This window comes from Eutrigla gurnardus (genome assembly GCF_963514095.1).
Source record: "Eutrigla gurnardus genome assembly, chromosome: 9".
Lineage (NCBI taxonomy): Eukaryota > Metazoa > Chordata > Actinopteri > Perciformes > Triglidae > Eutrigla > Eutrigla gurnardus.
The window spans coordinates 11,292,352-11,319,740 of record NC_139923.1 but is presented as its reverse complement, the minus strand read 5'-3'; the positions used below and the strand labels follow the sequence as shown (position 1 = coordinate 11,319,740).

Genomic DNA, 27,389 nt, shown 5'->3' with positions numbered 1-27,389 from the left:
ACTGCATTGTGGGATGCATTAGAGTTTTGGGATGAATTAGAGTGAAGACTGAGAGCCAGGCCTTCCCTTCCAACATCAGTGTGACCTCACAAATACACTTCTGGAAGAATGGTCAAAAAGTCCCATAAACACACTCCTAAACCTTGTGGAAAGCCTTCCAGAAGAGTTGAAGCTGTTGTAGCTGCAAAGGGTGGCCCGACGTCATATTAAACGCTATGATTAAGAATGGGACGTCCCTTAAGTTCATAGCGAGTCAAGGCAGGTGAGAATACTTTTGGCAATATAGTGTACATTTCTACTCCAGCCATGAGGGACATGTTGTTCTAACATTTTACACACAAAACATATATTTATAATAGACTCTAAAATACGAAGATCACATTGAACTTAGTAAATGTTCATTAAAACATGTTTTCATATTTGTAGATTTAAGGGACAAAAGTCTCTCTGTTTTAAGGTGTGCACCCAACTCATCACACCTAGACCTAATCCAGCTGTGAAACACTGAGGACACAAATACTGAGAATGCACAGCATGTATCCCAGCAGTTAAATGTTTGAAATAAAAATATATCTGCATGTTCATAGTTTCTGGATTTGTCAGTGAGGGAGGACCGGTGGATCAAAGGTGTGTGACTCTCTACACTACAGGATCACAGGCACTTTTAATTATGGATGGAGTCTGAGCCCCTGAAGTGAAATATAGCATGAAATAGATATTTGTAGAAAGTTTAATGTAGACAAAACAACACAGAATAAAATACAAATATTAATAAAGAACAGGAGGGACGATTCCTCGTGGTTTGCAAAAGAAGAAAACAATACGTTAGAAATTTTAAATATACAAAGTATATCAGTGCAACCAATGAAGAAAATAGGAGCAAACCTGAAAGTAGACTGGCAGTAATGTAAAACTATTGGTCCAGTCTCAAATGTTTGTGAATATAGCCAAATAAAGGGTCTAATATCTATAATACAGTATTTACACCACATATATGAAAATTCATAACAATGTGAAGCACACAGGACTGAGTTTTTCATGTGTTCATGAAACATAAAGTGTAAAAAGTTAAGGAGACAGTCCAATATTGGTGAGGACGCTGACAGAAGAAGCCTGTCCTTACAGATGGAGGTTAATGTCTTTTTTTTTTTTTTTTAGCTCATCGTGATCATCTCGTATTTGTCTTTCAGACTGCTGTCCTCGTCGTCCTCGTCTTCCTCCTCGTCGTCCTCCTCCTCCTCATGGGGCTTCTCGGGCGCCTCGCGGTGGTGGTGGACCTCGATGAACAGGTAGTAGATGACGGCTGCGACCACGCCCCCCACCATGGGCCCCGCCACGGGGATCCACCACCAGTTGTCTGCAGTGCTGTGAGTACAAACATATGAAAAGACAGAAGCAGGAAGAGTTTAATACATCTCTGGCAGCCGACACAGAGGCCACTGTAGATGAGTGGTGCGATCGCCGGATCATTCACAAGCATCGACTGCATCTGTTGAGTGCATGTGACATTATGTAACACTACAGCAGCTCGGGTCTCAATCAGTTTACAGGATAACAGTTGATAATAATCATATAAATTGCATTATCTACATTGACGTGTAACAGCCCCTTCCATTATTAGTTTGTTAATAAAGATGTAAATCTTTGAATAACCAAAAAAACAATTATCCCTAAATTTACAGTTAGAAAACTAACAAAACATCCTATTATAATTAAGTAATAACATCTCTATTTGTTCTCACTGCCATTGTGGACATGATTTAAAATGTTTTCTACAATATTACAGTTCATTCATCCACATCTAACATAAACGGCGAACTCAAAAGTAATTGTGTTAATACATTATATCATGTACATTCAGATATGACTTCCTCTGCTACCACAGTTACCTGAAGACCTCCATCCCCCATCCTGCTACAGCTGTGAACAGTCGGGGTCCCAGGTCTCTGGCAGGGTTCAGGGGGTAGCCACAGTTCAGTCCCATGGACACACCGATGGCCATGATGATCAGACCAATAGCCAGCGGCTCCACGCCTTTGGGAGCGCCAATGTTTCCACCATCAATAATGGCCAGGATACACAGGACCAGCATGCCTGTCCCCACCACCTGCAGGAGTGGAACGTCAGTAAACTGCAGAGTTCAGGCGACAGAATGTCAAGTCATTCTGTTTATGGTCAGCTGGTAGACCCGTTATCTTTGGATCGCTGCACTGAATAAAAAGGCGGAAAATGGTGTTAAGTATAGATTTGACCTTCCGGTGAATGCCAGGAAATGCCAGGAAATGGGTCATTAGACCCAAAACTGAAGCAACAGAGGGGGTGTTCTCAGACTAAATGGGGCAATCAATTTCGCATTAGCTCCATTTGCCAGACGTGCCAGAATTTAGAGGCTGAATGGGAGCGGAAAAAGCACGAGTTAAATGGTAGGTCAAAAGGTCACCGTGACCAGACCTCACCTGATCAACGAAGCCGCCCAGGATTGACAGGTGTCTCGCAGGGTAGGAAGCAAAAATGTGACCTGTTGCGTTGATTCCCGTCACGGACAGAATCCCACTGGTGAAGTCCATGAAAGCATCTGTGAGGAGAAGAAATAGCTTGTTGTAACTGTGCAACTATTGAACATGCAGCTAAAATGTGTTTACAGTGACAGTCATTACCAGTATGGTTTAATATACATGTGTACGAGAATAAAGTTCACGTGTATTCACCATGGTATAATCCAAAGACTGCAGCAGCTCCAGCAAAAGCTCCAAGGAACTGTGCAATGACATAGAAGGGAAACTTCCAGATCTTCAGTTTGCCCAGAATCACCATAGCCAGAGACACAGCGGGGTTCACGTGGCCCCCTGGGACGGGAAGACAATGCAGGGAGTGAAAGAGGGGGTGCGGCGGGTGGGGGGGTGTCTGGCATGATATCCCCTCCATCATTACCGAGGCTGTCACATTTACGAGGGGCAGCAGAAGGGGAGCGGCCCCCGGGGCGGTGCGGGGTTTTGTTATGTATGTTCACAAGCAAAGAGGCAGAAGAATGGTCACATATTAGAAATTCAACCTATAAAAACCAAACAAAAAAACAAACAAAAGGGAGCATTATTCAGTTTTTTAATCAAGCTGTGCTCACATCCTGCCAGTTTTTTTTTATTATTTCTAAAAACATCTGTTTGATCTCTCTTCATGAATTCAGTTTGGTCCTTTTGATGTAAAATTGAAAGTAGCTGCTGCTAGGATGAGTTGAGCGGTCTCGTTTGGCCTTTATGAACGTGGCCTATGATCAATGGAGTTTGCAGGACATTTAGTGCCCGGGGTAATGTATGACCCTGGAGAGGCTGTGCACAAATCAATGGCCAGTACACATTCATTGGATGTGGACAGAGAGCTGGCACGTTCCTGCCGACACCGGAGCTGTGGACACGGCACACGACTGGAGTCATAAAGTTATATTATCACAAGCTGCAAGCCGAATGAGTAACAATGCAAGCGAGCTATGTAGGGTCGCTTGCATTAACTACAAATTATTTTAATTGTAGTCTATTGTGCTAAACAGCAGATTTAATGCAGCAAAGAAGCTGAAAACACAACAAGTAGATTAACTTGATCATAAAACACAAGTTGTGGCAGCTCATTTGAAATCAGTTCTTATGAGTAGAACATTTACCTGACACTCCACCTGCCACGTACGCTGCCATCATCAGTCCCACGGAGAAGCCGATGTGGACGGTGAGGGGCTCGCCCAGGGTGTTTCGGCTGAGGACGGTCTGAGCGACGGAGCCGCAGCCAAACAACTGAGAAGCAAGAGAGGGAGAGAACAGCAGATTGTCACTGACACCATAAAGGGCCAAGAAGATTTCTGAACACAAGCTTGAGCAGTCTGGAGCTTAACATTGAACTCAATCAACAGTTTATAATAGAAAAATGCTACTCACGACCAAGACAAATGTCCCCAGGAATTCTGCCAGGAACTCCTTGAGTATTCCATGTTTGAGAGCACAGTGTTGCCTCATGCTTTTCTTGTGTTGTATTTCCATGTATCACCGTGCCAACTGCTGTTACAACTGCCAGATGTCCAGCCGTGTGAACCTCTGGAGTTAGGAAATCTCCACCTCTACCCGACCACAGCCATTCAGCACAGACCATTGATCCATCAGCCCCATCAGCACACAACGTTGATGTGTTTCATATTGTATTTCCATCAAACACAACTTCAGATCTTTTCTTTATTTGTGTGTGTCGTCAGAGGACGAACACACAGCCGGATTTATTTCTTTTTTTAAGTTTCTGGAGGTTTACAAGCTTATTTTAATGAATGGATTCATTAGTTTGATATATGCAGTTTGTAAATAAACCCACGGCAGAAAAAGGAATAACTTAGGGGACACATTAATGAATATGAGTACAGGTAAATCCACCAGTTTGTCTGCTGCATTGTAACATCAGTTTTTCAGGTGTTGTTGTTATACAAGTTGCCACAAGAGGTCAGCCTTGGCTAGGTGCCACTTTATGGCAGACATCATGAAATCACATCCGAGTTTGTTAATGGAATTATGTTGAATTATGATATCAAGCATTCTTCACAGTGAGTCCAACATTCCTTAATAAAGTCCAGAAATGACTGTTGAACAGCCTTTTGTTTTCATCCCACGTCAGTCAGATCCGAGGTCATCCACGTCGTTCATGTGGTCCTCCACGACCTTAAGGAGGGGTGGCGATTTCCTCTTACGCCTGTTAATGCAAAAAATTATTAAATGACGACTTGTTTTAATGTAACGGTGTATATGAGACACAGAAAACCGATGGGCAGAAGGTGAGCGGTCACCTCATCTCGTTCCGCAGCGAGCTCAGTTGGCCATGAAGCTGCTCGTTGGCCTCGATCTGCTCATCCAGTTCTCTCTGCACCTTCTTCTTGGAGTGTTCCAGACGCTCGATCTCCTCCTCCGCCTCATCCATCTGCCTCTTCGCCATCTTCAGCCTCTGCGTCAGCTGCAGAACGCACAAAAGGGAGATACCGAGTCAAGACTAACTCGACAACTGTGCCTCTTCTTTGCTGTGAAAGACGCGTCTACCTGGTCTCTCTGGCTAAGCAGGTTGACGTTTTCCTCGTCCGTCTGCATCTTCATCTCCTTCACCTTTCGCTCCAGTTTGCGGTTGGATTGTTGCAGGCTGTTGTTGTCTCTAAGAGCAAAGAGCACGAAGGGATCACATCACAGCAGCAGCTTCCTGTAACTCAACACCTTCCCGGTGTGTTTCGGACCAGAGATACTCTCACTCTTACAACCACGGGGAAAGTGATATGAGTGGGTTGACTGCCCGCTTCCATCCTACCATCAAGTATCTGCTGAAACCATTACCCAGAGTGTTGTCCTGCTCTGTTTAATACAAAACATTTTTTTGCTAAGAGCTATAAAGGTCATTATGTAATGTGCGGGGGATCACCTCTCTTCTCCTTGTAACCTTTCCTCAAGTTCCTGGATGCGGCTGTTTAGTTTGGAGACAAGTGAATCCTGGCTGGTCCTCTGTGATCCTTCCAGGTGAGATACTCGGCTCTTCAGGTCTTTATTCTGACAGAGGAAATTACACGGAAGAATGCCATAAATTAGGCAACATTTTTGACCACTAGTGTTGCTATTTTTTTAAGAGGAAGGAGATAATTTCAATGTGTTTGCTGGAGTTCAAGGATGCACACAGTGCTTTTTTGGTAGGAAACCCTCAATATGAACAGAGACTCTGTTTGTTTGCAGTAAACCCCCACCGGGCTCCTTTAAGGGGTTTTTACACAAACATTGAGATGCCAGCAGAGAGTAATAATGCTGGATTATCTGTGCTGTTTGATGTCCTGCACATCTGATGCCAGATGTCATGTCCCGCGCTCCTCTAAGGCGATGTTTCTCATATTTCCTGTTTTATTTTGGTAAACTCACCTTTGTCTCTTGTTTCAGATACTTCCCTTCCTGCCCTGGTGGTTTCCACCTGTCTCTCATTAGCCCTGCTGTGGCCCCCAGCATCCGCCTCCTTGCACTGTGTATTTAGACTGTGCTCCCACGTGTCTGAAACGGCTCGTCTTACCTGTTTCAGTGAGCCAGTTGTAAATTGCTTTATTTGGACCAATCGTCACTTTTAGATCTTGTCTAGTGTTTTTGGAAACCTTTGCCCATTTTTTGGACTGCTTGACTGCGTATCGAAGACTCAGTTTAGAACAAGTTTGTGTGTTTGAGTCTTAATATTCAGTCCTTTATCTGTTTGAGTTATTACTTGTCACTTGGGATGGCATACATTTGAGGATGGGCAACAAGGCCAATTTGCATAAAATAAAAAATAAAGATCAGCAAATAGTATTAAGGGTAAAATCAAGACCGGCTAGATGGAGATGATCCTCTGTGGCGACCCCTAGTGGGAGCAGCCAGGGGGAGAGGTACAATGACCGATATTTAAATATGGCATCTAATCAAGGGGATTTCTGTTGTCAGTTAGTGGACTGAGCATTTTCTTTCTCTGGTTTGTTGTCCAGGTGTTTGTATGGGGTCAGAGGTCAGTACCTGTCTCTCCAAGCTTGTCTTGTCACACTCCAGGTCCTGTCTCACTGCTTTCTCCTGCATCAGCTCGCTCCTCATCTGATCCATCTGTCACACCCGAGACGAGGGAAACATTTTTCAGCAGCAAGCAGTGGTGGAAAGTTACATTTACTCAAATACTGTATTGGAGTGCAATTTTGAGATAGCTGCACGTTCCTTTAGTGTTTTCATCAGAGGTGTCAAAAGTCCAGACATTCTACTCTACTACTATAGTACTTCTACATTTATCTGACATCGTTACTGAAAAGATTTCACATCAAGCAAATGCATGTAGAAACTCACAACAATGTCTGTGGATACATGATTTTTGTAAAGGTGATTTTTTTTTAATGCAACTCACATCAAAACAATCTATAACTATAAATCGCATTACAGGCAACGAAAATATGTATTTTGGATTTTCGGGTGAACTGTCCCTTTAAAGATTAAACCTGTGTTTCCAAGCCTATTTGTCTATTTATATATACTATTTTTTTTCTTTTTTTTGATAGTCATGTTTTATTTGACTTCCTGTCTTCCTTTGTCTTTTCCTGCCTGTTTTCTACCTCACCTGTGTTTTCATTAGTTAATTAGTCCCATGTGTATTAGTCAGTGTGGTTTCTCTGTTTCAGATGTCGGGTCGCTTCTTTCTAGCTTCCACGCATGCTGCGAGTGTTGGATTAACTTCTGTTACCTGCCTGTTTTTGGACACAATCTGTAAGTGTTTTTTTGTTTTATTCATAAGGTAATTAATTGAAGCTCTCCGTGCTGCCTCCTCAGCTCTGCTATTCCCAGCAGTGAGACAGACCTCTTACATGAAAGTCTATTTGGAGTTTCTTTTCATGTTTCAAATGTCTGAGCTGTTAGCGGATCAACCAAAGAGACATTTATACTCGACCCTATCTACCCTAACCTTCTCACGTGGCTTCATTACAATATGTGTTTAAAACTCAGAGGTTCAATACAATGTTTCATAAATATCCACACAAATGTGTATTAGAACTTTGTTTATTTGGGCTGAACTATATATATAAATATATATATATATATATATATGCTGCCTTCCACGTTGACAGCTGTTCCTTATTAAAAAGGTCAGACCCTGATCACAAGCACTCTCACGTGAGATGAAACGTTTTCAACTTAAAAATGCCGTCTGGTTTGAGCAGCGGCATCACTTCTAAAGGCTCTCCTCTAATAACATCCAGAGGCCCAATGAAGGGAGTGTGAATAACTGCACACAATAGTTTGCTGGGGTTTTTTTGTCTTTGCCCTGTGTTTTGTGTCAATTAGTCTGCACTACTTTGTTCCCATGAATGGTGGCCTACTTTACAGGCCCACTGAGGACGTGAGGCTCTGATGACGTCAGCGATGAAGAAACGTATATGAAGTCGGTGCGTTCAGTCGTGTTTCAGGGTCGTTACAGAGCGAGCGTTGAGAAACAAAACAAAGTGAGGGGAAATCTGGAGGACTCGGCCCTAAATCTGTTTCTGATTTACCCGAGATGCAGGCCTGGCTGTTCAAACTGAATGCCAGCAAATGCAAATTGAGAGTGAGGGGGTGAACTTGCCTGCTCTTTGGTTTTGTCTATTCGTTCCATCAGGTGGTCACCACTGCAACGCTCATCATTAAGATCCTCTTCTAGTTGGCTGATTCGTCCCTGAGAGCAGAAAAACGATGTAGTTAATACACTGCAGTACGCTGTACAGTACAGAGGACGTGAGGGATCTATCTCTTGAGCCTGGGCGTATTGGGTAGTAATGTATGAAGAAAGCTGTGGAAATAAATTCAGTAAGACAAAGAAAATAAGTTTGGATTTAAGTTCAGTGCTGAACGCATGAGTGCGTGACGGGAAAAGAGGGAAGCATGTAAGAAGGTTCCTGAGAACACCCAGACAGGTCCGATCACTTTGTACAGTAAACATGAGCTTCCTCAGTAGATACGCAGTGTCAACAGTCATCACTCCGGTGTCACCGTGGGATGTTTTGTCATCAGTAAGACACACAGTGCTGAGCTGTGAGGTGTTGCTACGACACTTCTGAGCACCCTTATGGTTCCCAGTAAAAATACTGGCACCTGAATAGATTCAAAACCTGATACACTGACGCATGTTGGACAGAGAGCTCTATAATAGGAGTGAGTTTGTTTCTAATTGAAAGCTCACCATAAATCCTTTGCAGACGATGAGTAACGATAATCTGTCAGACCTGAGGAAGACCTTTAGTGGTCAAAGTTTGGTCCAATATTTCCAACAAAATGTGTGGGAATTACCAGATGCGTCAACAACGCTGGTATTGTTTTTGCCTTGTGAGCGTGTGTGTGTGTGTGTGTGTGTGTGTGTGTGTGTGTGTGTGTGTGTGTGTGTGTGTGTGTGTGTGTGTGTGTGTGTGTACACGTACTGTAGCAGGAACAACAGACCGATTAACCAGGTGTTTACTATATATTTTTGTTTGTCTGTATTTGGACAGATTGTGTGATGGCATCACAATTGAGTCTCGTTAACTGTGTATTTCAGGTCAAAAGGTCATTTCACAAGGTTCCTTATCTGAGGTTGCTGAGACATTTACCTCCATGAGTTTGACATGCCGCTCTCGCTCCCCCACCATGGCTGTGTTCCTCTCCTCCAGCTCCTCCACCCTCTGCTCCAGCTGCTGGCCCCTCAGCTGGGCCTCTTGCTGCTCCCTGCCGCACCGCCGCAGATCCTCCTCCAGAGGAAGCAGCTGAACTCATAACAGACCGCAGAGAAAACACGCACTGTGAGATAAGCTAACACATCTGCTTGAGGCCCTGGTCAGACGTTAAAACACAAATGCAGAATCATTCAAACCGAATAACAACATCTGAGACGACTTTTGTTTCTGTTTAATTTTCACACTACACAGTCCAGCCACATGTTGATGAATCAGAGAGACAATGACTACCACACCTCTTCCTGAAGTTCCTTGGCAGCCTGTCGGGATTTCTCCAGCTCTGCTCCCTTTTCCTGCAGCTGTCTCCGCAGCTCGTCCAACTCCCTCTGATTCTTCTCTCTGGCTTCATCGACCTGGTTCTGTAGTATATCTGTCGACGCCTCGCACTCCTCCATAATGCTGTTCATCTGAGGTAAACAAAGTGCTTCTACGGTGAGATAAGTGGGCCTCTTTTCTGCTGATCTCATGGAGCTTCAGGGTTAAGATAACTGATTTTCACGTCAGGTTGCCATGGAGCCCAATAAATGGTCCAGGTCCACCTCTCACCTTCCTCTGCAGTAGCTCCACAGCCCTGTCCTGCAACCTCCTCTCATCCTCCAGCTCAGTTTTTGTCCTCCACATCTCCTCCACTTGTTTCCTCTCCTCCTTAAGCTTCTCTTTCAGGTCCCTGTGTTCATGATTCAGCTTGGTCAGCTTACCCTGGGGGAAAGCAAAAACAAAACGGGATGACTGAGCTTCCGTGGATGGCGAGAAGGAGGGGCATGCAACAAAGTACGTTGCAGCTACGTGATACGCATCTTAGACTACTGAAACACCACCAAGCTGCTTCTCTAAAGCTAACCGCAACCTTGCTTTACCTGCACGTCCTCCAAGCGAGTGAGCAGCGACTTGTTGGACTGACACATCTCCTCCTCATTCCTCCTCACATCCTTGAGTACTACCTCAACCTGCTGCTTTTCCCTCTGGGGAAGGAAAACAGAACATGGCAGAATGGATTGGATCAGTTAGATCAATGTTGATTAAAAAAAAGCCTCTAGAAACACTCTGATATCGAGTAAATCAGGCGTCCAACCTCCAGCTGCTTGGCTCTCTGCTCCAGCAGTCTCTCTGTGCTTTTAGACTCCTGGATCGCCTGATTCAGACGATCCACCTTGTTGTTCAGCTCCTGCACATTTTCTCTCAGCTGATCTCTGTCCTGGATCAGCTCCTTCAACTGCACCTTAGCTACACCCCTCTCCTCCTCTGCCTCGGACTTCTCTTGACCCAGCAGACTGCTGCACTGTGACACGGGAAGGGATAATAAACGATGAAACCACGTTTTAGCTTCGGGAAACAAATAAAAATGGTAGAGAACCATGTTACCTCTTTGGCCAGCTCCAAATCCTTGAGCAGCTTTTCAAGCTCATTTTCATATTCATCCTTCAGAGCGGCCATGTATGAATCGTGAGTCTCCACCTCCTCTTTGAGCGCCCCCTTCAGGGCACTGAGCTCCCTCTCCCTGCGATGCAGCACATCCTCCTGCTCCTCCTTCACCCGTAGCATCTCCTGGAAGTCCACACGCAGCAGCGCCATATCCTGACGGACAGCCAGGAAAATACTACGTCATAACCTCGACTCCAGCGAGGGAGCCTTCAGGCTGCTGTTGATTTGTGAAGTGCAACCTGTTCATGTGATCTCTTTTACCTCCAGAAGGACTTCGTTCTCTGAATGCATCGCCTCGGCCTTCTTGGCTTGGTCCAGCTCATCGTGCATCTCCGAGAGCTGCTGCTGGAGGTCTTTCATCTCCGTCTTAGATCTCTCTCTCTCTACCTTCATCTGTGTCAGCCTGACAACACGAATCCACACAGGAGACAGAAACATGACAGGTATATTTAAGTTAGAAAAGAAGCCTGCTTCCCATGCTTCAAAGTTTTAGAAAGGTGCATGGTAGAACTAGATAGTTTAAAAAGGAGATCTGCACACTTAATCCAAATGGTATTTGACCCTGCTTTCAAATGAGAGCTTCGTCAGATCATACATCAGTTCACTTGAATGACTTTAAGAGTATTAGCAGAAGCTTAGTTAAAGGATGTAGAACACAGCATTGATGTATTTTATTTAGATCTGCACTTTGCAACGCTAGAATTATTTGGGGGATATGTTTATTTCATAGACTGTATAAAAGATGGATGTAGTCTCTGTGACATCACTCATGGGATTCTGAAGCGCACTTGTGAAGCTCAAACTGTGTGACTCCAGTCATCGCCATCCTGGCAGTGACGACACAGCCCAACTCCAAAAATAGTAGAGCAGATGGCTAGCAACCTGGTAAAGTGGCCATGCCCTGAATTATGGCTCACTTTAAGCTTTTATATAACTCAAACAGGTGAGTTATATAAAAATTCACCCCCTACAGTTGTCATGAACACTGACATGGGGTCTACGAGGTCTAGGTGGATTGCCTTACTTTTGGAGTTAGCCCCAAGTGGCCATTTGAGGAGGTGCGGTTTTTGGCCCTTCTGCTTTAGCTCAGTTTTTCAGCACTGGAGAAGCCAAGACATACCTATCCAATAGTAGGCTAGATGTTTCCAGGGGGGACTAAAATAATACGACTTTGATTATGAAAGCCCTCATTTGGCTGATAAGATTTGCATGTTTTTACATAGCACAGTTCTCATTGTTTGTTGAATGACCCAGAGGTCAGATCCTTACTCCTGTTTGGTGGACTGCAGTTCGGTCTCTATCTCAGCCAGTCGGTCGCTGAGTTTACAAAGCTCCTCCTGACTTTTGGCAAGCTCTTCCTGAAGTTTCTTCTTTTCTGTCCTAGCCTTTTCACAAGCCTTGGCTAGGGTCTTTTCATTCTGCACAATATAACAACAACGTGAGTCACAGGAACAGGAAGTGAGTGTTTTAGAGGTGAATCAGCAGGATGAGACTGCACTACACCTTCATCTCCGTTTCCAGCTTTTGCATTAAGTCAGACACTTCCTTTTCCAGTGTTGCCTGTTTATCTTGCAAAAGCTCCACCTCGGCTGCATATTCCTGAATTATGTGAAAAAGCAGATGCTCAACATTATTAGTTTCACACAAATCAGCGAAACAGCAACACTGGCAGATATCTCCTCCAAAAACACACTTTCTCCTCCTCCTCCACATTTTCAGCAGTCTTCCACTTGACCTTGTTGACTTTTTCGAGCAGCAGGGTGACTTTCTTCTGAGTGGTGGAGTCATCGTCAGACGTCCTGAAAAACAAGAAAGATATTTCACAAACGGGCTGTAATTACACAATTAAATGTATTCTGCTAAACAAAGACATGGCAGTGCTGGGCCTCTGTGGTTTGAAAGGAAAAGGTGTAACTGTTTTCACGCATCCTGGCGCTTTTTAAAATAACAGCTCTACTGATGGATCGTAAAACAAATACCATGTGAAGAAGTTATTTTATCAGTGGAAACAAGTACAAGCTCGGCATTCCTGACTGCATGAGCACACACAGCTGGAGCAGACCCCCTTTATCTGACTGCTCTACATGATCACAACCACGAGCTAATCACAAAAAGGTGGCTGTGAGATAAAAATAAAAAATAGGGTGTGAAAGAAAACCAGGAAACTAATGTATGAGGCTGAGCTCTTGTAGAACCACAACTTATTATTAATATTGGGTTTTTTTTGTATGAATTTAACAAAGAAAATGAAATGCTAGTGAGCTTTAGATGTGTTCGTATGTGGACCTTTAGTCTTACTTTAACTGATTTTATGTTGCTTTTTGTATATATTGCACTGAATGCACGGCTTTGCCTTGTTTAAAACCACCTTGAATTATCTCTGAATTTAAAAGGTGCAATAATAATTTCCTTCAACTCTTGCCTTTAAATAAAACTTACCCATCCTTGAGGTAAGTGAAGAGTATTTGTTTTGCTGTGTCTTCAGGTGGGTCCACTGAGAGTTCTTGCTGTCCTTTCAGAAGATCAGGAGTGACCTGGTTAGGAGATATACAGCACATAAATATACCCTTTCAAATGACAACGGTGCCCTGGCGCACGTCTCTTTACCTGTGTGTCTCTTTCATCAGTCTGGTCGCTAAATGACCTGGAGAGGGAGGCGTTCTCTGCTCTATAAAGTAGTTTGGCAGCATGTGGAGACGTTGTCTCTTTTCCATTTTGTCCTTTAAGCAGCGTGCTGGTCTTGTTCTCCTCCCTTGCCAAAGAGCTTTCCCCACCGAGGAGTCGAGCCCTGGCTGACCCCGGAGGATATATCCCACCGGGGTTCTCGCCCCTGGCGGCCTTCAGAGACGACGCCCTGCTGGAGGAAGACGACGAGGACGAGGAGTCTGAGGTTCGAGCGCTGTCCACGCTGCGTGACCTTCGACACTGCTCCGGGTTCAACCTGTTCCTTGGTCCTCCCCTTCCCCTCCGCTGGCTGCTGTTGAACTGGCTTATTAGCTTCCCAACAGATATGAAGGAGTCTGCGTCCACTGAGTTTGGGGACCTTGCAGGGACATGTCTTTCGGAGGAAGCTGTCTTGTTCTGGGCCACCTCGCCCTGGTCTCCCACTGGACCCTCAGCAGGCAGAGGGATCCTGGGTTTGTTCACATTGGCAGTCCCAGATCGGTCGACTGAAGCTGTTGAAGGAAGTACTAAGTTCAGGTTGTTACCTTCAGGGTCGTAAGGTCTCAGAATCTCCGGGTGTTTCTGATAATGCAACGCAGAGGAGGCTGCCGTCCTCTGTGACTCAGAGGGAGGGTGTCTCTCCTCCACAGACCTCCTCACCATGCCAGGATTGTACCCCGCCTGGTGAGTGATGACTGAGACATCCCTGTGGATCTCCTGGCCAGAACTATTCAGAACCACGTAGGGTTGACCTTTAACCCCGTGGATCTGCACCCTGACGCCAAACGCGTTGTCCTGGCCGCCTCTGGGGCCGTGCTGCTGCATGTAGCTCCTCTGTACCCGGACATCCGGAGAGCCGCTCAGCCTGTGAGACTCCATCGTGACTCTGCTGAATTAACAGATGAACTGATGGGGAAAAAAACAAACCCGGCAAGTTAACAAATGACGCAGAAGGAGACTGACCCTGCATAGGAATTTGAGACTGATGCATCAGGTTAATCAAGCTGGTGTTTACAAAACACTGGAGCAGGGTCAGAGCCACACTGGGACCCGATGACAGACATCCACGGAGCTCCTCGCCCAGCTGCACTCAGCTGACATAAAGACGGGATAAAATGACACGGACAAGAGCCTGATATTGCTGCGCAATGAAAACAGCTCCTTGTCTGTGCTCATGACAGCGTACTATTGTACAACTGCATGACGAGCACAACTGGCCGGGGTCTCCGCGGTGTCGTCACCCACCTCACCGTATGACACTCGAGGGAAACGTTTGTCAACAAACGTGTTACTGTGTGGGCGGAAAAAAACCCAAGAACACGGGAGGCGTTGTGCAGCAAAACGGTATCTTCTTAAGAGGATCATCCTGGTGCCTTCAATCAATAACACAGCAGCTCATTTACAGTAGTACTACCTTCTATAAGGAACCATAAGGGTTCTGTAATACCTGGTGTAAGACTGTTTTATAGATTGGTTGTAAGTCATTAACAAAGACCGTTGGGTTGCCAGGTTGTGGTAAATCCTCAAACTCCTACATTCAATGGCTCTTAAAATGATTACCAACGATGAAACAACCAAGTTATTTACACTCAACAACAGCAACAGTCAGGTTTGAAGTGCTATGTACAAGATTGGGAGCATTTCTATTGCCTCTCGACGGCTCTCAACATGGCGACGCTGAAACACACACACACACACACACACACACACACACACACACACACACACACACACACACACACACAGTATGGCCGTAAATAGCAAATATTTGTTTGCTGCTATATTCATGTTCAGAATCCCAACAGAAAACCTTTAAGCACTAAAAGGACACATATTGTGGATTTTGTAGGCTACAACCTGGCAACCCTAATGATGTTCTCAACAGCTTAATAGTAAATTATGTATTAACCATTAATAACTATTAATTACAGCCTTCATACTAATATATTAATTAGATTTTCTTTTCTTTGTCAAACTGTTAAACTCCAGCTTCGGTGTTGAATCCCATAACGTTCAGCGGTGAACAATGTACTGCGGATCTGCGTTCATCCGGTTTCACTTGGACAACTTCAATACACACTTTTAACAGTCAACATAAACCACCGTTAGTGAAAAAAAACAACCTTTTAAGTTGCGCAACAAACAACGAACAGCAATCAAAAAAAAAGTCTGTTACAAAAAAACCTGGAGCTTTTTACTGACAGATTATGAAAGAGGATGTAAAATACCTTTCGGTTCTGTTAAGATCCCTGAACTCACCGCGGATGCACTTTAGGTCGCCGAAGAAACGAGATCGTGTTGTAATTTGAAGGGAAATGTGCGTTATTAAGATATCGATCCGTGGTGAAACTTACCCGCTGTCTGAGCGTTGAACAGAGTCCTCCTCCTCTCCTCCTCCTCCTCCTCTCCTCCTCCTCCTCCTCCCCCCCTGTCCGCTCACTGCCCTTCCTCCGCCCGGACGCGTCCCGCTCTGAGAGGCGTTCACGGTCTGCTCTTTGTCACATCCATTTGATCGCTGACGCCGTTGCTCATTATGAAGGCATATATTAATTAACCTAGTAATGATCACAACAATATGTATGTTTGTGGAACTCTGTTTGGGAAATATGACTTATCAAGTACTCCTCCTTCCTTTAGTCACTATAAGTAAAAGTACTACCACAGCATAAATAACAACAACAAAACACCTGGATTCAAAATGTTAGTTGTGTTCTCATTATGCAGAACGACCCATTTCAGAAAAGTGTTTATTATATTATTGATTATAATTATGAATGCATGCATGCGGATTTAATGTTGCATGCTGTTTTGTAAATTTCCCCAAGAGATCAATAAAGGCTATCTTCAGTTACCTATAATACATCATTTATTTGTTGGTTTTATTTCGTATCTGCAAATAAACCAGTAAATAAATGTAACTAAATACATGTAGTGGAGTACAACATGCAACATTTTGCTCTAAAATGTAGTAAAACAGAAGGTTTGTAATTGTTTTTTGCTGTAGTACGGCTCAGGCTTAATGCGTTTACCTTACATTGTGTCATTTTCTGGTTTTGTGATCAATAACCGCTCTTTTAACTATTTAGTTTCTTTTGGAACTTACTTCAAATTCATTACTTTGATTACTTTGAAAGCTTTGTGCTCTTTTTACTTCATTGACCAGTCTGTTTATTTATCACTTTTTTGTATTAGTCTATTATTGCATTTTGCATCTGCTATTAATGCTTTTGTTATTTGCACTATGTACTATTTGCTGCTGTAACCCTGTAAACTTCCCTGTGGGACTAATAAAGGAGTATTATCTTATCTTATCTATTCCTCCCCAGATGTATCTGGTGACCCTTTGAAGGGGCCTGACTCCTCGTTTGGGAACCACAGGATTAAACTACTAAACTATAGAAAGTGAGCTTCACCTACATCATCTAATAATATAATACTGTAGTACTTACTTAAAGCTTTTATTGTCCCCCAAGGGCAATTTGGTATTATAACAGGAGCCAAGTACTTTGATACCTTTAAGCATTTTGCAGATAACATGTATGCACTTTTCCTTAAGTAGACGTTTGAATTCACTTGTAATTTTGCATCAAAACATACGGACTCAAACTATTTGAAAAGAAAAAAGACATTTATTGCTACATTATCATTTCAACACATGCCTGAAGGCTACTTCAAACTGTACACATACTGTACATGTTATGATAGGAGTATTTCAGATTATTTTGGATTATTACTTATTTGTTCAGCAGTGTGATAAGCAAACGAGACATCAATTATTCTGTAATACTGTATTGCTCAGAGTATGACATGTGGCTACATCTAGCGAAACTGCACAATAATGGTTTTCCTGTGAAAAAGTAAATGGACATTCACAATATTTGTATAAAAGATAAGTTACATAACTTAGAAAAACAATGTAATGTTCTATTAAAAACGCAAAAACATGCAAAGAGCTACATCTGAAGAGCAATAATGACACTAAAAAGAAGAGGGAGTCTGTCCACCAGCGTGATCCCGTTAACAGTGCTAAAACACAAATTTGGAAACAAACACACAAAAATAATAAAATGAAGTACATAAAATGATGCCCACATATTCAAGAACATTCTCGGAGATCTGTTCATTCACAGAATGGTCAAACTCCTGCACACACACACGCACACACACACACACCACAGGACAAATGAAATCCGTTGTCAGAACACTGAGGTGGGAATGTCGGTCCTCTGAGCTCGGTGGAGATCACGAGTGTATACGTGGTAAATAGTGTTACACTGTAAAAGTCCCTCAGAAACAAGTCTGGCTCTGCCAAAAAAAATCCAATCTGCAGATGACACCTCGTCACGACTGGGTTTCATCCTTTCAGATATATTCAAAACAGACAGATAATCAATAAATATACAAAATATGTACAAAACATCTGCAGCTTACAATGCATTTGTCTGTTACAAGTAAAGTTTAGGCACAAAGTTAGACTGATGATTGTTCAACCGAGAGGTCGTCCTCCGGACGGCGAGGAAACGCTGGACCTCCGAAACAGCTGGATGCTTCCTGGGATGTTTGTCACTCAGCATCTGGACATCAAACACACAGATAATGACAATATTAGACATTTGATATGACTCTTATTAATGTTGAGATCCTTCCAAATATGGTTTGGTAGCATTAACATTTTTTAAAAAACAATATTCTTAAAAGAAACACATTTTCTGTTTGCTAATAAACATCTAACACGCATGTATGATATAGGACAGTGAAGTTAAACTCAGATATGTAACTGTAAGTGTGTACGTTGATGTTAATTACTTTGATGCTGGATTTGATGTCGTGGTCAGATGCTCAGAGGTGGCCCATTGGGTTCGCTGGGTCCGTCACACTGGGATGGAAAGCCAGCTGCATGGAGTGTGGATCCGTCATGGCTGCAGACGCCTTCTCTTCTTCTCTCCTCCGCAGACACGCCGCCTTCGGGTTCAGGTTCCTCTCTGTAGGATTAGACAGACAAATTTAGCGTTGGACTAAATAAAAGATACAGAGGATGTGTGGTAGTAGCTGGATGCTGTTCATTTTCATCCCCTGAATGCAGATTCAGGCTTGTTAATAATAGTAATAATTCACAAATTCCACCTTTTGACTATTCTGACATTCAACATTATTCCTCTTAGTGCATCACCAATGTGACAAGCTGCTGTCACAGTGGTTTTAAAGCTGCTCCCATCGATTATTTGTATACTGACGTCACTCATAGTGACAAACCCACAGATAATTTTCACCAGAATGTTGTTCCTCACACGGTAAGTAGATATATTAGATATTTTGGTCTGGATATAATGCAGCTAAAAACATGTTTAGAGTCCAAACCTCCTACATGATAATGGTTTCTGTCTAGCTGTCACTCTCTCTTTATTATCTCCATTTGACTCCACAGAGAAGGAAAAGCTCTACTGACCTCTGACTTGTTGTTCCAGGCTGAGGATCACTGACACGGCCTGGTGCAGCACCAGCAGCTTGGTCTGGGGCTTCTCACTCTTCAGGTGGAGCTGACACATGTGACCCAGTTCCTTAAAGGCCTCGTTGATGTCACGCACACGCAGGCGTTCACGGGCGTTGTTGGCCATCCGCCTGTCGCGCTCACGCTCAGCCTTCTGTTCCGGGCTGAGGTCCTCGTCCCCGTCCTCATGGATACTAGACATCAATGAGATATAGGAGACCCTGGTAAGGATGCATCTACTGTCTGATTGTTTTAAATATTTATGTTTTTAAATTGATATTAAAGCTTCAGTGGATCACACATGAGAGCTGAGTTATACTGTGGATCTCTCTGCCCTCTGCTGGCCGCTGAGCTGATGTTACTGAGCCTCATTTGTTCTGTGAAAAGGGCTTACATATACTGACAGGCTCATGTGATCGGGCGAATCATTCATTTAATTTAGAGTGTTTACATTTGAAAAACGTTTTTTTAAAAGATGCCTACTCATTGGATTACCACTGATACGTTTTTATTTTAAATTGTTGTCACATTCAATTTGAATAAGAGACCGAAACAAAAGAAAAACATCCAGTAAAAATAAAGAAAGAAAGTAGTTGCTGGAGGATTGTCCACATATGTCATCATCCATTTCCCTCAGGTCTAAATAAAACGATGTTTGTCCTGAAGTGATCTCTGAAACGAGACACGCCAGGAAATACACTCAAATTAATCCGTGAGATTTTCAAGATGTGCGGTCTGGTTTTAACATCAGTAGCTCATTTAAAACCCCAAACCACCTTAATTAATTGAAAACGCAAACCTTTTTAGACAATTATCAACTCTGATGCCACAAATAGAGCTGAAGCAATTTGTTGATCGACAGAAAATGAATGGGTCAACTATTGTTACACATAAACAATCTAGACTATAAAATGACTTCTTTTGGCATGGCTTGTATTTTGGAGACGTTTAAAACAAAAATACACCGTTGTATCATTGACGTCTTTGTCCCTGCAGCTCCTCTTTTTTTCCCCCTCATTTAATTCACTGCAACTTTATGCAACATGAAGAGGAAATGTGAGGCCGAGCTAAATAGGCTCGCCCAGACACAGCTGCCCTTCACCACAGGGGGTCCGATAGTGTTTTAAATTAGTGAAAGAAGACGGCTCTTACACTTGCCTTTTTGGAAATCTGCTGTATTACTTTACTGTTACATGCTGTTTTTCATCACAGTTACTTTTTTACCCCCCCATTGTAGATTATTAATCATGCATGCCGCAATTATATCAGCACAAAGAGTCTTCAACGGTCACACTCAGCAGCTTAAACTAGTGTTTCTGACTGGGTGAATGCTGGGTTTCTTCTATGAAACAGCAAAGCGGCCCTGTTTACCTGTTACATCCACTGTGTTCTCCTTGTGTTTTGAGTTCGCTCTCCTCATCGGATCTCTGGCTGTCGGAGCTGTGACTCTGACTGGTGTGCATCATCTCCTCCCTTTCCCTGCTTTCCATCTTCAGCTCCAGATTATTCTGAGCTCCGTGACTTCCTGGAGATCACACAAAAATATATATTGAAACGGTGAGCCGGTGGCTCAAAGGGTTCAAGAGTTCAGAGGAATGGAGGTGAACTATGAAGCCTCTTACCTCCACTCTGCAGCGCGGCCCTCTGTCTGGCTGGGTACGGGTGGCCATTTTGTGTGCGGCTCTGGAAGGCGGAGTGGTTGTTGTTCATGTTGACGGCTTCGACCTTTATGGGAAACAAAGGAAGGGATGAGATGAGGGCGATATTCATGTGTGCATAAAGAGTCACATACTGTACAACTTTTAGATCCAGACAAATAAGTCACAACATCTGCCTCCTGGTTTCCGACGCAGCTCTGGGGAGATCTCTCGCTCTACAGATTTAATCTGAGACGATCTTAATCCTTCATTTTAAAACTCCTATATACTCCCCACACATCCCAGTAATTCTCTTCAGGAATGATGATTCACTTCTAACGGACACATCATTGGAAAAAATAAAAAGTGAGAGAATTTAATACCCCTCCCCCAAAGGATTAGACTAAAAAAAAAAACCTTTCCCCTGCATATACTTCCATTCCAGCTGGGCCAAAATCCCCTGGTCTGCTGAAAACACGCTGGAATGGGAATTGTACGATGCAGGCGTCCCCCCCACACTGGAATTAGAGTCCGCACATACTGTACGCTGTCCACACAAGGGCCACGCGTCACCGCGCTCTCCCATTGTGCTCAGTTTCCTATTTCAAGGACAACAACCTTTTACACGAGGAAAACATGCAGACATAGCAGGTGGAAAATTCCTGAAGCTGAATACCAGCACACACACAGACATACACACACATGTACACACAGGCTTTCCATCCATGCTGCCCTTAAATACTTCAAAGAAATGGTTGTACCATGGCTGAAGCGTGGCAGGTGAGCGGTAGAGCGCTTGGGGATCCCATGTGGCTGAGGAGGTTCTGGTTCAGCAGGCCCTGGATGTCAGCGGGCAGACCGCCAGTGGGGCCCACGGCGTGGTTCCTCAGGACGTGGATCACGTCATCCAGTCTGTCCAGTCGGTCCTCCACCTGAGACTGCAAACGCCAAGAGACAGAAGACAGTTGTCAAATCATCGTTAAGTTAAAGAGTCACAAAGTAGCATAAAAAGGTTGGTTTTAATCTAAATGATGATAATTCCATATTTTGGGAACTATTGAAATTCCCATTCTTGCTAAGAGGTCGAGGACATCACCTGATGTCTGTGTGTTAAACATGAAGCTACAGCGAGCAGCTACTCAGCTTAACTGGGCATTAAGACTGAGACTTCCTGGGGCTTTGTCGTGTCCTTGACCTGTTCGGCACTAAAATCCTGTAAAAACTTGATGTTTCTAAACTTTGGTTTTTGTGTATATTTCTTTTCATGCTGCTTTTTTCAGTTCCCCCTCATTTGTAGCCGTTTCTTTAAGCCAGTTTCTTCTGGATATTTGCTGCTAACCTATTTTCTGTTATTCATAAGCTTTTAATTGGCATATGAAGCAGTACATTGTTATTAGTAATAGTAGTGGTAGTAGTAGTTGTGGTAGTAGTAGTATTATTACTGATATTTATATATTTGTCCAAATCTTTCCAGATATGTACAAATGCTGATCCATATTCAATAAATATATACAACGAGGTATTGTATATTGAATATATTCTCGTCTTTCTACTTTATAAAATGTTCTTCTTAATTTTATTTGCTGCAATGCTTTAATTTAAAATGATAATTATAATCCATCCCTTCATTATCTCTATATGACACAATAAGAATTTCAACTTCAGTCATAAGAAATCAAGTTAGATCTTTACCAATGATATCAGTGAAGACTCGTAGTGTGGTGAGACCGGTCCCTGAACCGAACTGCGGGGCCACATGCTGGTACCTGGAAATAAAAATGTTTTAAAAATCGACCAAATTAGACCACGAAAGGGTCAGAAAATGTAGAATGTAAGTAACGTTGCGCTCTGGAGAGCGTGTGGGTCCAGTTTACCTGCAGGTTCAGCTGCGCTCTGCAGCGGGGACGGAGACCTCACGGGTGTGGACGCGCTGGAGGGGAAGCTGCTGCTGGTGTGATCGGGGGAATAAATCTGACAGCAGACAGAGAGAGAGAGAGGGGAGGAGGCGGGTTAGAGTAGGAGCAGGGCATGGATCATTTTAAAAGCACAACTTGTCATTTCTGCGTGCGGTTTTACAGCTGCTGCCACCGCCTTCGGAGCACACTCGTAACCTGAGCTAAACTCATCAATTCTGGTCATTTTACTAGTCGGCAGCTAATAAAAAGTACCAGAAGCACGAGAGTGGCCTGCGTTAATATGCATTAGTCTTTTTTACGGGCAGGGACAAACCCCCCATTTTCCTTTTGCATTATGCCGCTGAAGCTCTGGTCTTACTGTTTGAACATAACGATGCATAGATGAGTTGACCTAACAGGATTGAGGTGGTGCATACTTACAGAGGCCAGAGCTTTGCCCAAGGCATCGCCTGTCTGTGATCCTCCTGACACATGTCCCTTGTTCCCTGAGACTGAAAAAAACCAAAACACCCATTGTAAAATATGACAAGAACACACGAACCTGAGCTGAAAGGAGTGGTTATTATTCTCTGTTTCCTCACCTGTTGAATTCTCCGAGGTGTTGGTCGACGGAGTGCGTGGCGCTGTGTTGTTGCGGTGGAAGGTGGACATCGGTGGGAGACCCCTGTTCATGTCGGCGGCCATCACCGACAGCGGGGAGTAGTCCTGGAACAGTAAGCAAACGTGCATTATGATCAGCAGGGGGTTAAGAGGTGCTGCGCTGTCATCCGAGGTGCCGGAGGTGAATCTCACCAGGTGACTGTGCTGCGGCGGCTGCAGGCTGCCGTAGCTCCCCGGCTGTGTTTGGTGGCTTGTGGCTCCCAGTGCACCTTCATAGCCCTGCTGGTTCAACCCGTTTACAGCGTTCCAGATGTCTGGTGAATTGCTCGTCCCCTCTAAAGAAGTGAAAATTATGTTATAGCCTCCACTGCAACAGCATCTCAAGCAGCCCTGAAGCCCTAACAGTCGATCAATGGCTGGACAGTGTTAATGTATTTAACTAATCTCTGAGACTCATCGTTTTTGAAAAGCTCTTTACGGTTTCCAGAGGAGGAATCCAACTGACTGGTCAATGGATTGCAATGAAATTTGGTAAAAACCTTCATGTCCCTCTAAGGAGGAATTTTACAGTTTGTCCTTTATGGAGCCCCATCATCAGGTCAAAATGTCAATCTAAAATCACTTTATTTCATGAAATACTTCAACTTGATGGCAGTTTTGGTATCCATGAAATCCCATGTATTATTTGTACCATAAGAGACAATGGGTTTGAGAGAACACCGATCCAAAGCAAGGTGTTTTTACTGTGTAGTCACTGTAAAAACTACTACTAGAATGATCACATTCATTTAGGATTGTTTGAGCTCACCGAAGAAGGTGCTTGCGAACACATTGCTGTGGGCCTTGCTGGACGGATGTGAAAAGGAGTTCTGGTTGATGTCGTCATTAGTGGGAGACTGCCCGTAAACCTGAAGAGAAGAACTCGATTAAGACTTTTGAAGCGTAACATAATGTACACAGGCATTTTTTTGTGTCTGGAACACGGCGTGAATACTGTGAGTGTGAGCTGTAGCGACAGTATTATAAAAACAAAGCAGAGAGCTGATGCACACTTAGAGCTATTGCGATAATCCATAAGCTGCAGATCCATGCACCTCCTCATCCGGATTTAGGAACCATTCACCATGAGAAATCCCTGCCCTAATCATGATCAGGTTCGGCTAGCTTCAGAAGACTGGAATACAATTCCCTCTCGAATAAAATTGAATTACAGGCCTTCTCATGCTTCATCCTCAGAGAACCGAGTCTCGCCCTAAAGATCAACTTCTGTAGGAAAGGAAAATATTGTAAGGAGCAAACGGTTCTAAGAATTCCACTTAAGATACCTTTGGCGGTAAATGTAAAGCACACGTCTAGAAGCTGCACACAAAACACACCAACACATGCTCCCTCACTCAAACACACCAAGAGGTCTGGGCTGCACCTGCACCTCCCTCCATTGCTTTGATGTGCCCCAGGAAATGAAAATAAACCTCCCTGCACAGCATCAATGGGGTGTCAGTTACCCGGACGACAAGTTCTGTAAAGCAGGCTATTAAAGACTCTCTTGAGTATGCTTGTGCAAGCGCACACACACTCACACACGCGCGCACACAAAGACACACGCTCTTAAGCACACACACGCAGCCGTGACCCTGGCTGGCATGAGTCCCATGGTGATTGTGGGCTCGGCCAAACACAGGAGCCCCTGCCGACACTGGGCCCGTCTGAGCCGCCATGGGCAGCATATGGCGGAGGATAAAGCCAATTGTCCTCCTTACCATCAGCATAGCAGGCGACCCGTTAATAATGGTCACACCCCCGCCCCAGCACGCCCTCTCTGGCCCCCGCTGGAGAGGGGCCCGTCACCATGGCATCCTCTTTTAGCATAGCATTGATTTAGGAACCATCAATCACTGCATCACAAATGATATGGGACTTTTTTTTTCAGCAAATAAAAAAAACCCTACAATTTAGCGAGAATATAAATGCTATTAAACCTTTATGTTTGCTTGAAATAATGGTTTTGTATTCAGCTCCTCTTTTTGGCCAGCTGTTGCATTTCCTGAGTTACTTTAAGAAAAATATATAATATATGTAACAAACGGCTACAGTGTTTCCCCCCCATTGTAAATGCACACAGCATTACCATGCTAGATTAGTGAAATATCAACTTGCTATTCAGGGCCTATGCTGTGCTCCACCACGGCCCAACTCCAGCCACATGCAACCAATTTTCTGCCTCTGTGATCCACGATGTCTGGATATGGTTAGTCTCACAGAGATCAAAGCCGCCTTTGATAATGGCAGCAGTGGTGGAGAGACTGCACTGCTCCGACATAGCGGAGTTAAATCAAATAGAAATAGCAGCAATCTGCTTCATGTCAAGATGTTTTCTGCTGCCAGGCTCGACTGCACGGTGCTTAGTGAAGCGGAAGCACCGGTGCTCCTTCATTCCATTTTTTGTTTGTTTGTTTGTTAAAACTTGAGTGAGTGAGGTGTTACCGGATCTCTAACATTATTGTAGTTGTATAATTTATAGGTAAATCATACATTTTAATCATCACAAAATGACATTACTCGTGTGACCCTGCAGAGCTGTTCAAACAAACAAGTGACCAGAGATTTTTTTACATGATAATATTATTACAACCTCTCAGTTAACTCTGGCAAGTTGCACCCACTGAAGTTTAAACAAGAAGCCGCTTCATACCAATGTGCACAACTCTTCAAAGGAAGTGTCAATGACACATTCAGCATAAAACATAGACATGGTCTCCTAAACACACACACACACACACACACACACACACACACACACACACACACACCTTGTATTCCAACAAGTATGCATATTAGGAAACATCCCACCAATCCTGAGATGCCTCACTAAAAGGTGCCCATGCAAAATGAGATAATGTGAAGTTAGATGAACATCTGGTCGCGTGTCAGTTAGAGAACTAATAACAACTAAAGCTGCAAACGTGTGTTTCATTCTTTCCAAGCCAACAAACAAAGCAGAACATCTGGGGGGGAAACAATTAAAGAAGCATCGCAGAGCAGCCGCGACAGTGTCACCCTCTGAACATTTACAAATAGACACACACACACGTATATGTATATATATATATATATATATATTTATATATTTATAATGTACTTACTGGTTTCATGTTGTAGCAGTACATCAGTGGGTTGTTGCCTGTGCCGGAGGCAGGATGAGCGCAGTACATAACTCCGTCTGGTTCAGAGCAACAGTCCAGGTCTCTCGATACAGTCCACAAGCGGCTCGTCTGTCCGTGTCTTCATGTGTATGTAGTCCACATGCACTCCTTCCCCTAACCTACCCCTGCTGGTCACCCGCAGACAACTTATGCAAATAAGGGTTGGGTCCGACCATTCAACGCAGCGGAGAGGGGTGGCCGAGGGTTGATGCTATTACTGTACCGCATGCCTGGTCCAGGATAGGCTATTAGAAGCAGTGTTTTTTCTTTTTCTTTTTATGTCTTTTTATTATTAAAGAACATTATAAGAATAAACATTTTCAGGCTGCAGCGTTTAGTGTTTAGTGTGTTGACATTTCAAGAGTCTGTTATAAATGGGCAACGATGAAACGAACTTGTAATAAACAGGGAATCCCCCACCCACTCATGAGCAAACACCTTAACCACACCAGTGTGTGTGTGTGTGTGTGTGTGTGTGTGTGTGAGTGTTGTTCATCTGTCACCCACTTCCCATGACATCCTGTGTTTGTGTGTTGGTGTCAAAATTGTATTTTCAAGCAAGCTCAGAAAATCCCTTGGAGCAGTGGCGACGCCGTGAAGATTATCTGCGGTTAGCCAGGTAGAGGTTTCCAGTAAACAGAGGCTAACACAGCCATGTCTGACCTACATGTGCAAATAGATCCCAAATCTTCAATTTGTAGGCACGTGTGGCGTGTTGAGCTCCTCCAGCGGCTGGGTTAAAAGTTATTTATACGGCAGTCTGTCTGAGGGGATGTCTATGCTGTTGAAGTAAAACACGATAACGCTCAGAGTTCCTGCGTGATGTTAAATCCACTGTCTGCTGACCTGCTGATGAAAGTTGCCAGTGACCTACATGTGCAAATAAACCACACCTTTCTGATTTATAGGTGCTTTCTCCAGAAAGTCATCAGGAAGGCCTAAACGAAATGAGCAGGGGTGTGTTATCTACACGATTGGCCTGCAGCGTGCCACAATGTCCCGACAAGACCTTTTTCAGTCAGCTGCACAGTCTGATGTTGAACTTGTTGTCTTATGAACCTTCCAGTGTTTACATTTACAAGAGATTAATGTGGAATACTTCGATAACACAGATTTCTAAGTCTCGAGCAAAATGTCTGCTCCGGTGACCCCATAACTTTTAATGCCCAGTGAGTGTTTAATAACTTGTTAAGACTTTTTTTATAATAAGGATGTTTGTATTTA

At 43.7% G+C, this 27,389-nt stretch overlaps 3 protein-coding genes across 6 annotated transcripts; all 3 read right to left on the bottom strand.

Annotated features, from left to right (window-relative positions):
* Positions 1 to 764: 764 nt before the first annotated feature.
* aqp9a (aquaporin 9a) lies at positions 765 to 4,165 on the bottom strand. The gene is made up of 6 exons (XM_084016943.1): positions 3,924 to 4,165; positions 3,656 to 3,782; positions 2,709 to 2,846; positions 2,457 to 2,575; positions 1,890 to 2,107; positions 765 to 1,365 (listed from the first exon to the last, which is right to left on the bottom strand). The coding sequence occupies exons 1-6, from the start codon at positions 4,023 to 4,025 to the stop codon at positions 1,155 to 1,157; spliced, it is 915 nt and encodes a 304-aa protein (XP_083873069.1). The 5' UTR covers positions 4,026 to 4,165; the 3' UTR covers positions 765 to 1,154.
* A 35-nt stretch (positions 4,166 to 4,200) lies between these two features.
* On the bottom strand, positions 4,201 to 15,675 carry LOC311018130 (cingulin-like protein 1). 4 transcript variants are annotated; one of them, XM_084016940.1, is made up of 19 exons: positions 15,550 to 15,675; positions 13,265 to 14,227; positions 13,097 to 13,191; positions 12,351 to 12,456; positions 12,161 to 12,256; positions 11,927 to 12,075; positions 10,919 to 11,060; positions 10,598 to 10,810; positions 10,308 to 10,514; positions 10,093 to 10,197; positions 9,782 to 9,934; positions 9,472 to 9,642; positions 9,113 to 9,265; positions 8,116 to 8,205; positions 6,531 to 6,614; positions 5,431 to 5,555; positions 5,061 to 5,169; positions 4,814 to 4,977; positions 4,201 to 4,719 (listed from the first exon to the last, which is right to left on the bottom strand). In XM_084016940.1, exons 2-19 carry the CDS (start codon positions 14,198 to 14,200, stop codon positions 4,641 to 4,643), a joined length of 3,177 nt encoding a protein of 1,058 aa, XP_083873066.1. In that variant the 5' UTR covers positions 14,201 to 14,227; positions 15,550 to 15,675; the 3' UTR covers positions 4,201 to 4,640. The 4 variants fall into 4 exon arrangements, with proteins under 4 accessions (XP_083873066.1, XP_083873067.1, XP_083873068.1 ...); XM_084016941.1 differs by having other exon boundaries at positions 13,097 to 13,164; XM_084016942.1 differs by having other exon boundaries at positions 12,393 to 12,456; positions 15,550 to 15,674.
* Positions 15,676 to 16,937: 1,262 nt separating this feature from the next.
* Positions 16,938 to 26,274, bottom strand: LOC311018599 (transcription factor 12-like). The gene is made up of 13 exons (XM_084017632.1): positions 26,106 to 26,274; positions 23,771 to 23,870; positions 23,155 to 23,297; positions 22,944 to 23,067; positions 22,783 to 22,853; positions 22,321 to 22,417; positions 22,139 to 22,212; positions 21,208 to 21,384; positions 20,432 to 20,534; positions 20,181 to 20,334; positions 18,768 to 19,003; positions 18,128 to 18,303; positions 16,938 to 17,895 (listed from the first exon to the last, which is right to left on the bottom strand). Exons 1-12 carry the CDS (start codon positions 26,172 to 26,174, stop codon positions 18,161 to 18,163), a joined length of 1,491 nt encoding a protein of 496 aa, XP_083873758.1. The 5' UTR covers positions 26,175 to 26,274; the 3' UTR covers positions 16,938 to 17,895; positions 18,128 to 18,160.
* Positions 26,275 to 27,389: the final 1,115 nt, after the last annotated feature.

What these genes read in the sequence shown, in the direction of transcription:
- LOC311018130 (XM_084016939.1), bottom strand. Translation starts at nt 14,200, where the DNA reads ATGGAGTCTCACAGGCTGAGCGGCTCTCCGGATGTCCGGGTACAGAGG. An exon ending in AGCTGGAAACGGAGATGAAG is followed by an intron (nt 12,076 to 12,160) that starts GTGTAGTGCAGT and finishes TATATTGTGCAG; the next exon opens with AATGAAAAGACCCTAGCCAA. An exon ending in TAGACAAAACCAAAGAGCAG is followed by an intron (nt 6,615 to 8,115) that starts GCAAGTTCACCC and finishes CGGGTGTGACAG; the next exon opens with ATGGATCAGATGAGGAGCGA.
- aqp9a (XM_084016943.1), bottom strand. Translation starts at nt 4,025, where the DNA reads ATGGAAATACAACACAAGAAAAGCATGAGGCAACACTGTGCTCTCAAA. An exon ending in TGGGGACATTTGTCTTGGTC is followed by an intron (nt 3,783 to 3,923) that starts GTGAGTAGCATT and finishes CTTGCTTCTCAG; the next exon opens with TTGTTTGGCTGCGGCTCCGT. An exon ending in AGTCTTTGGATTATACCATG is followed by an intron (nt 2,576 to 2,708) that starts GTGAATACACGT and finishes TTCTCCTCACAG; the next exon opens with ATGCTTTCATGGACTTCACC.
- LOC311018599 (XM_084017632.1), bottom strand. Translation starts at nt 26,174, where the DNA reads ATGTACTGCGCTCATCCTGCCTCCGGCACAGGCAACAACCCACTGATG. An exon ending in GTTCGCAAGCACCTTCTTCG is followed by an intron (nt 23,298 to 23,770) that starts GTGAGCTCAAAC and finishes TCACTTCTTTAG; the next exon opens with AGGGGACGAGCAATTCACCA. An exon ending in AGTCTTCACTGATATCATTG is followed by an intron (nt 21,385 to 22,138) that starts GTAAAGATCTAA and finishes TGGCGTTTGCAG; the next exon opens with TCTCAGGTGGAGGACCGACT.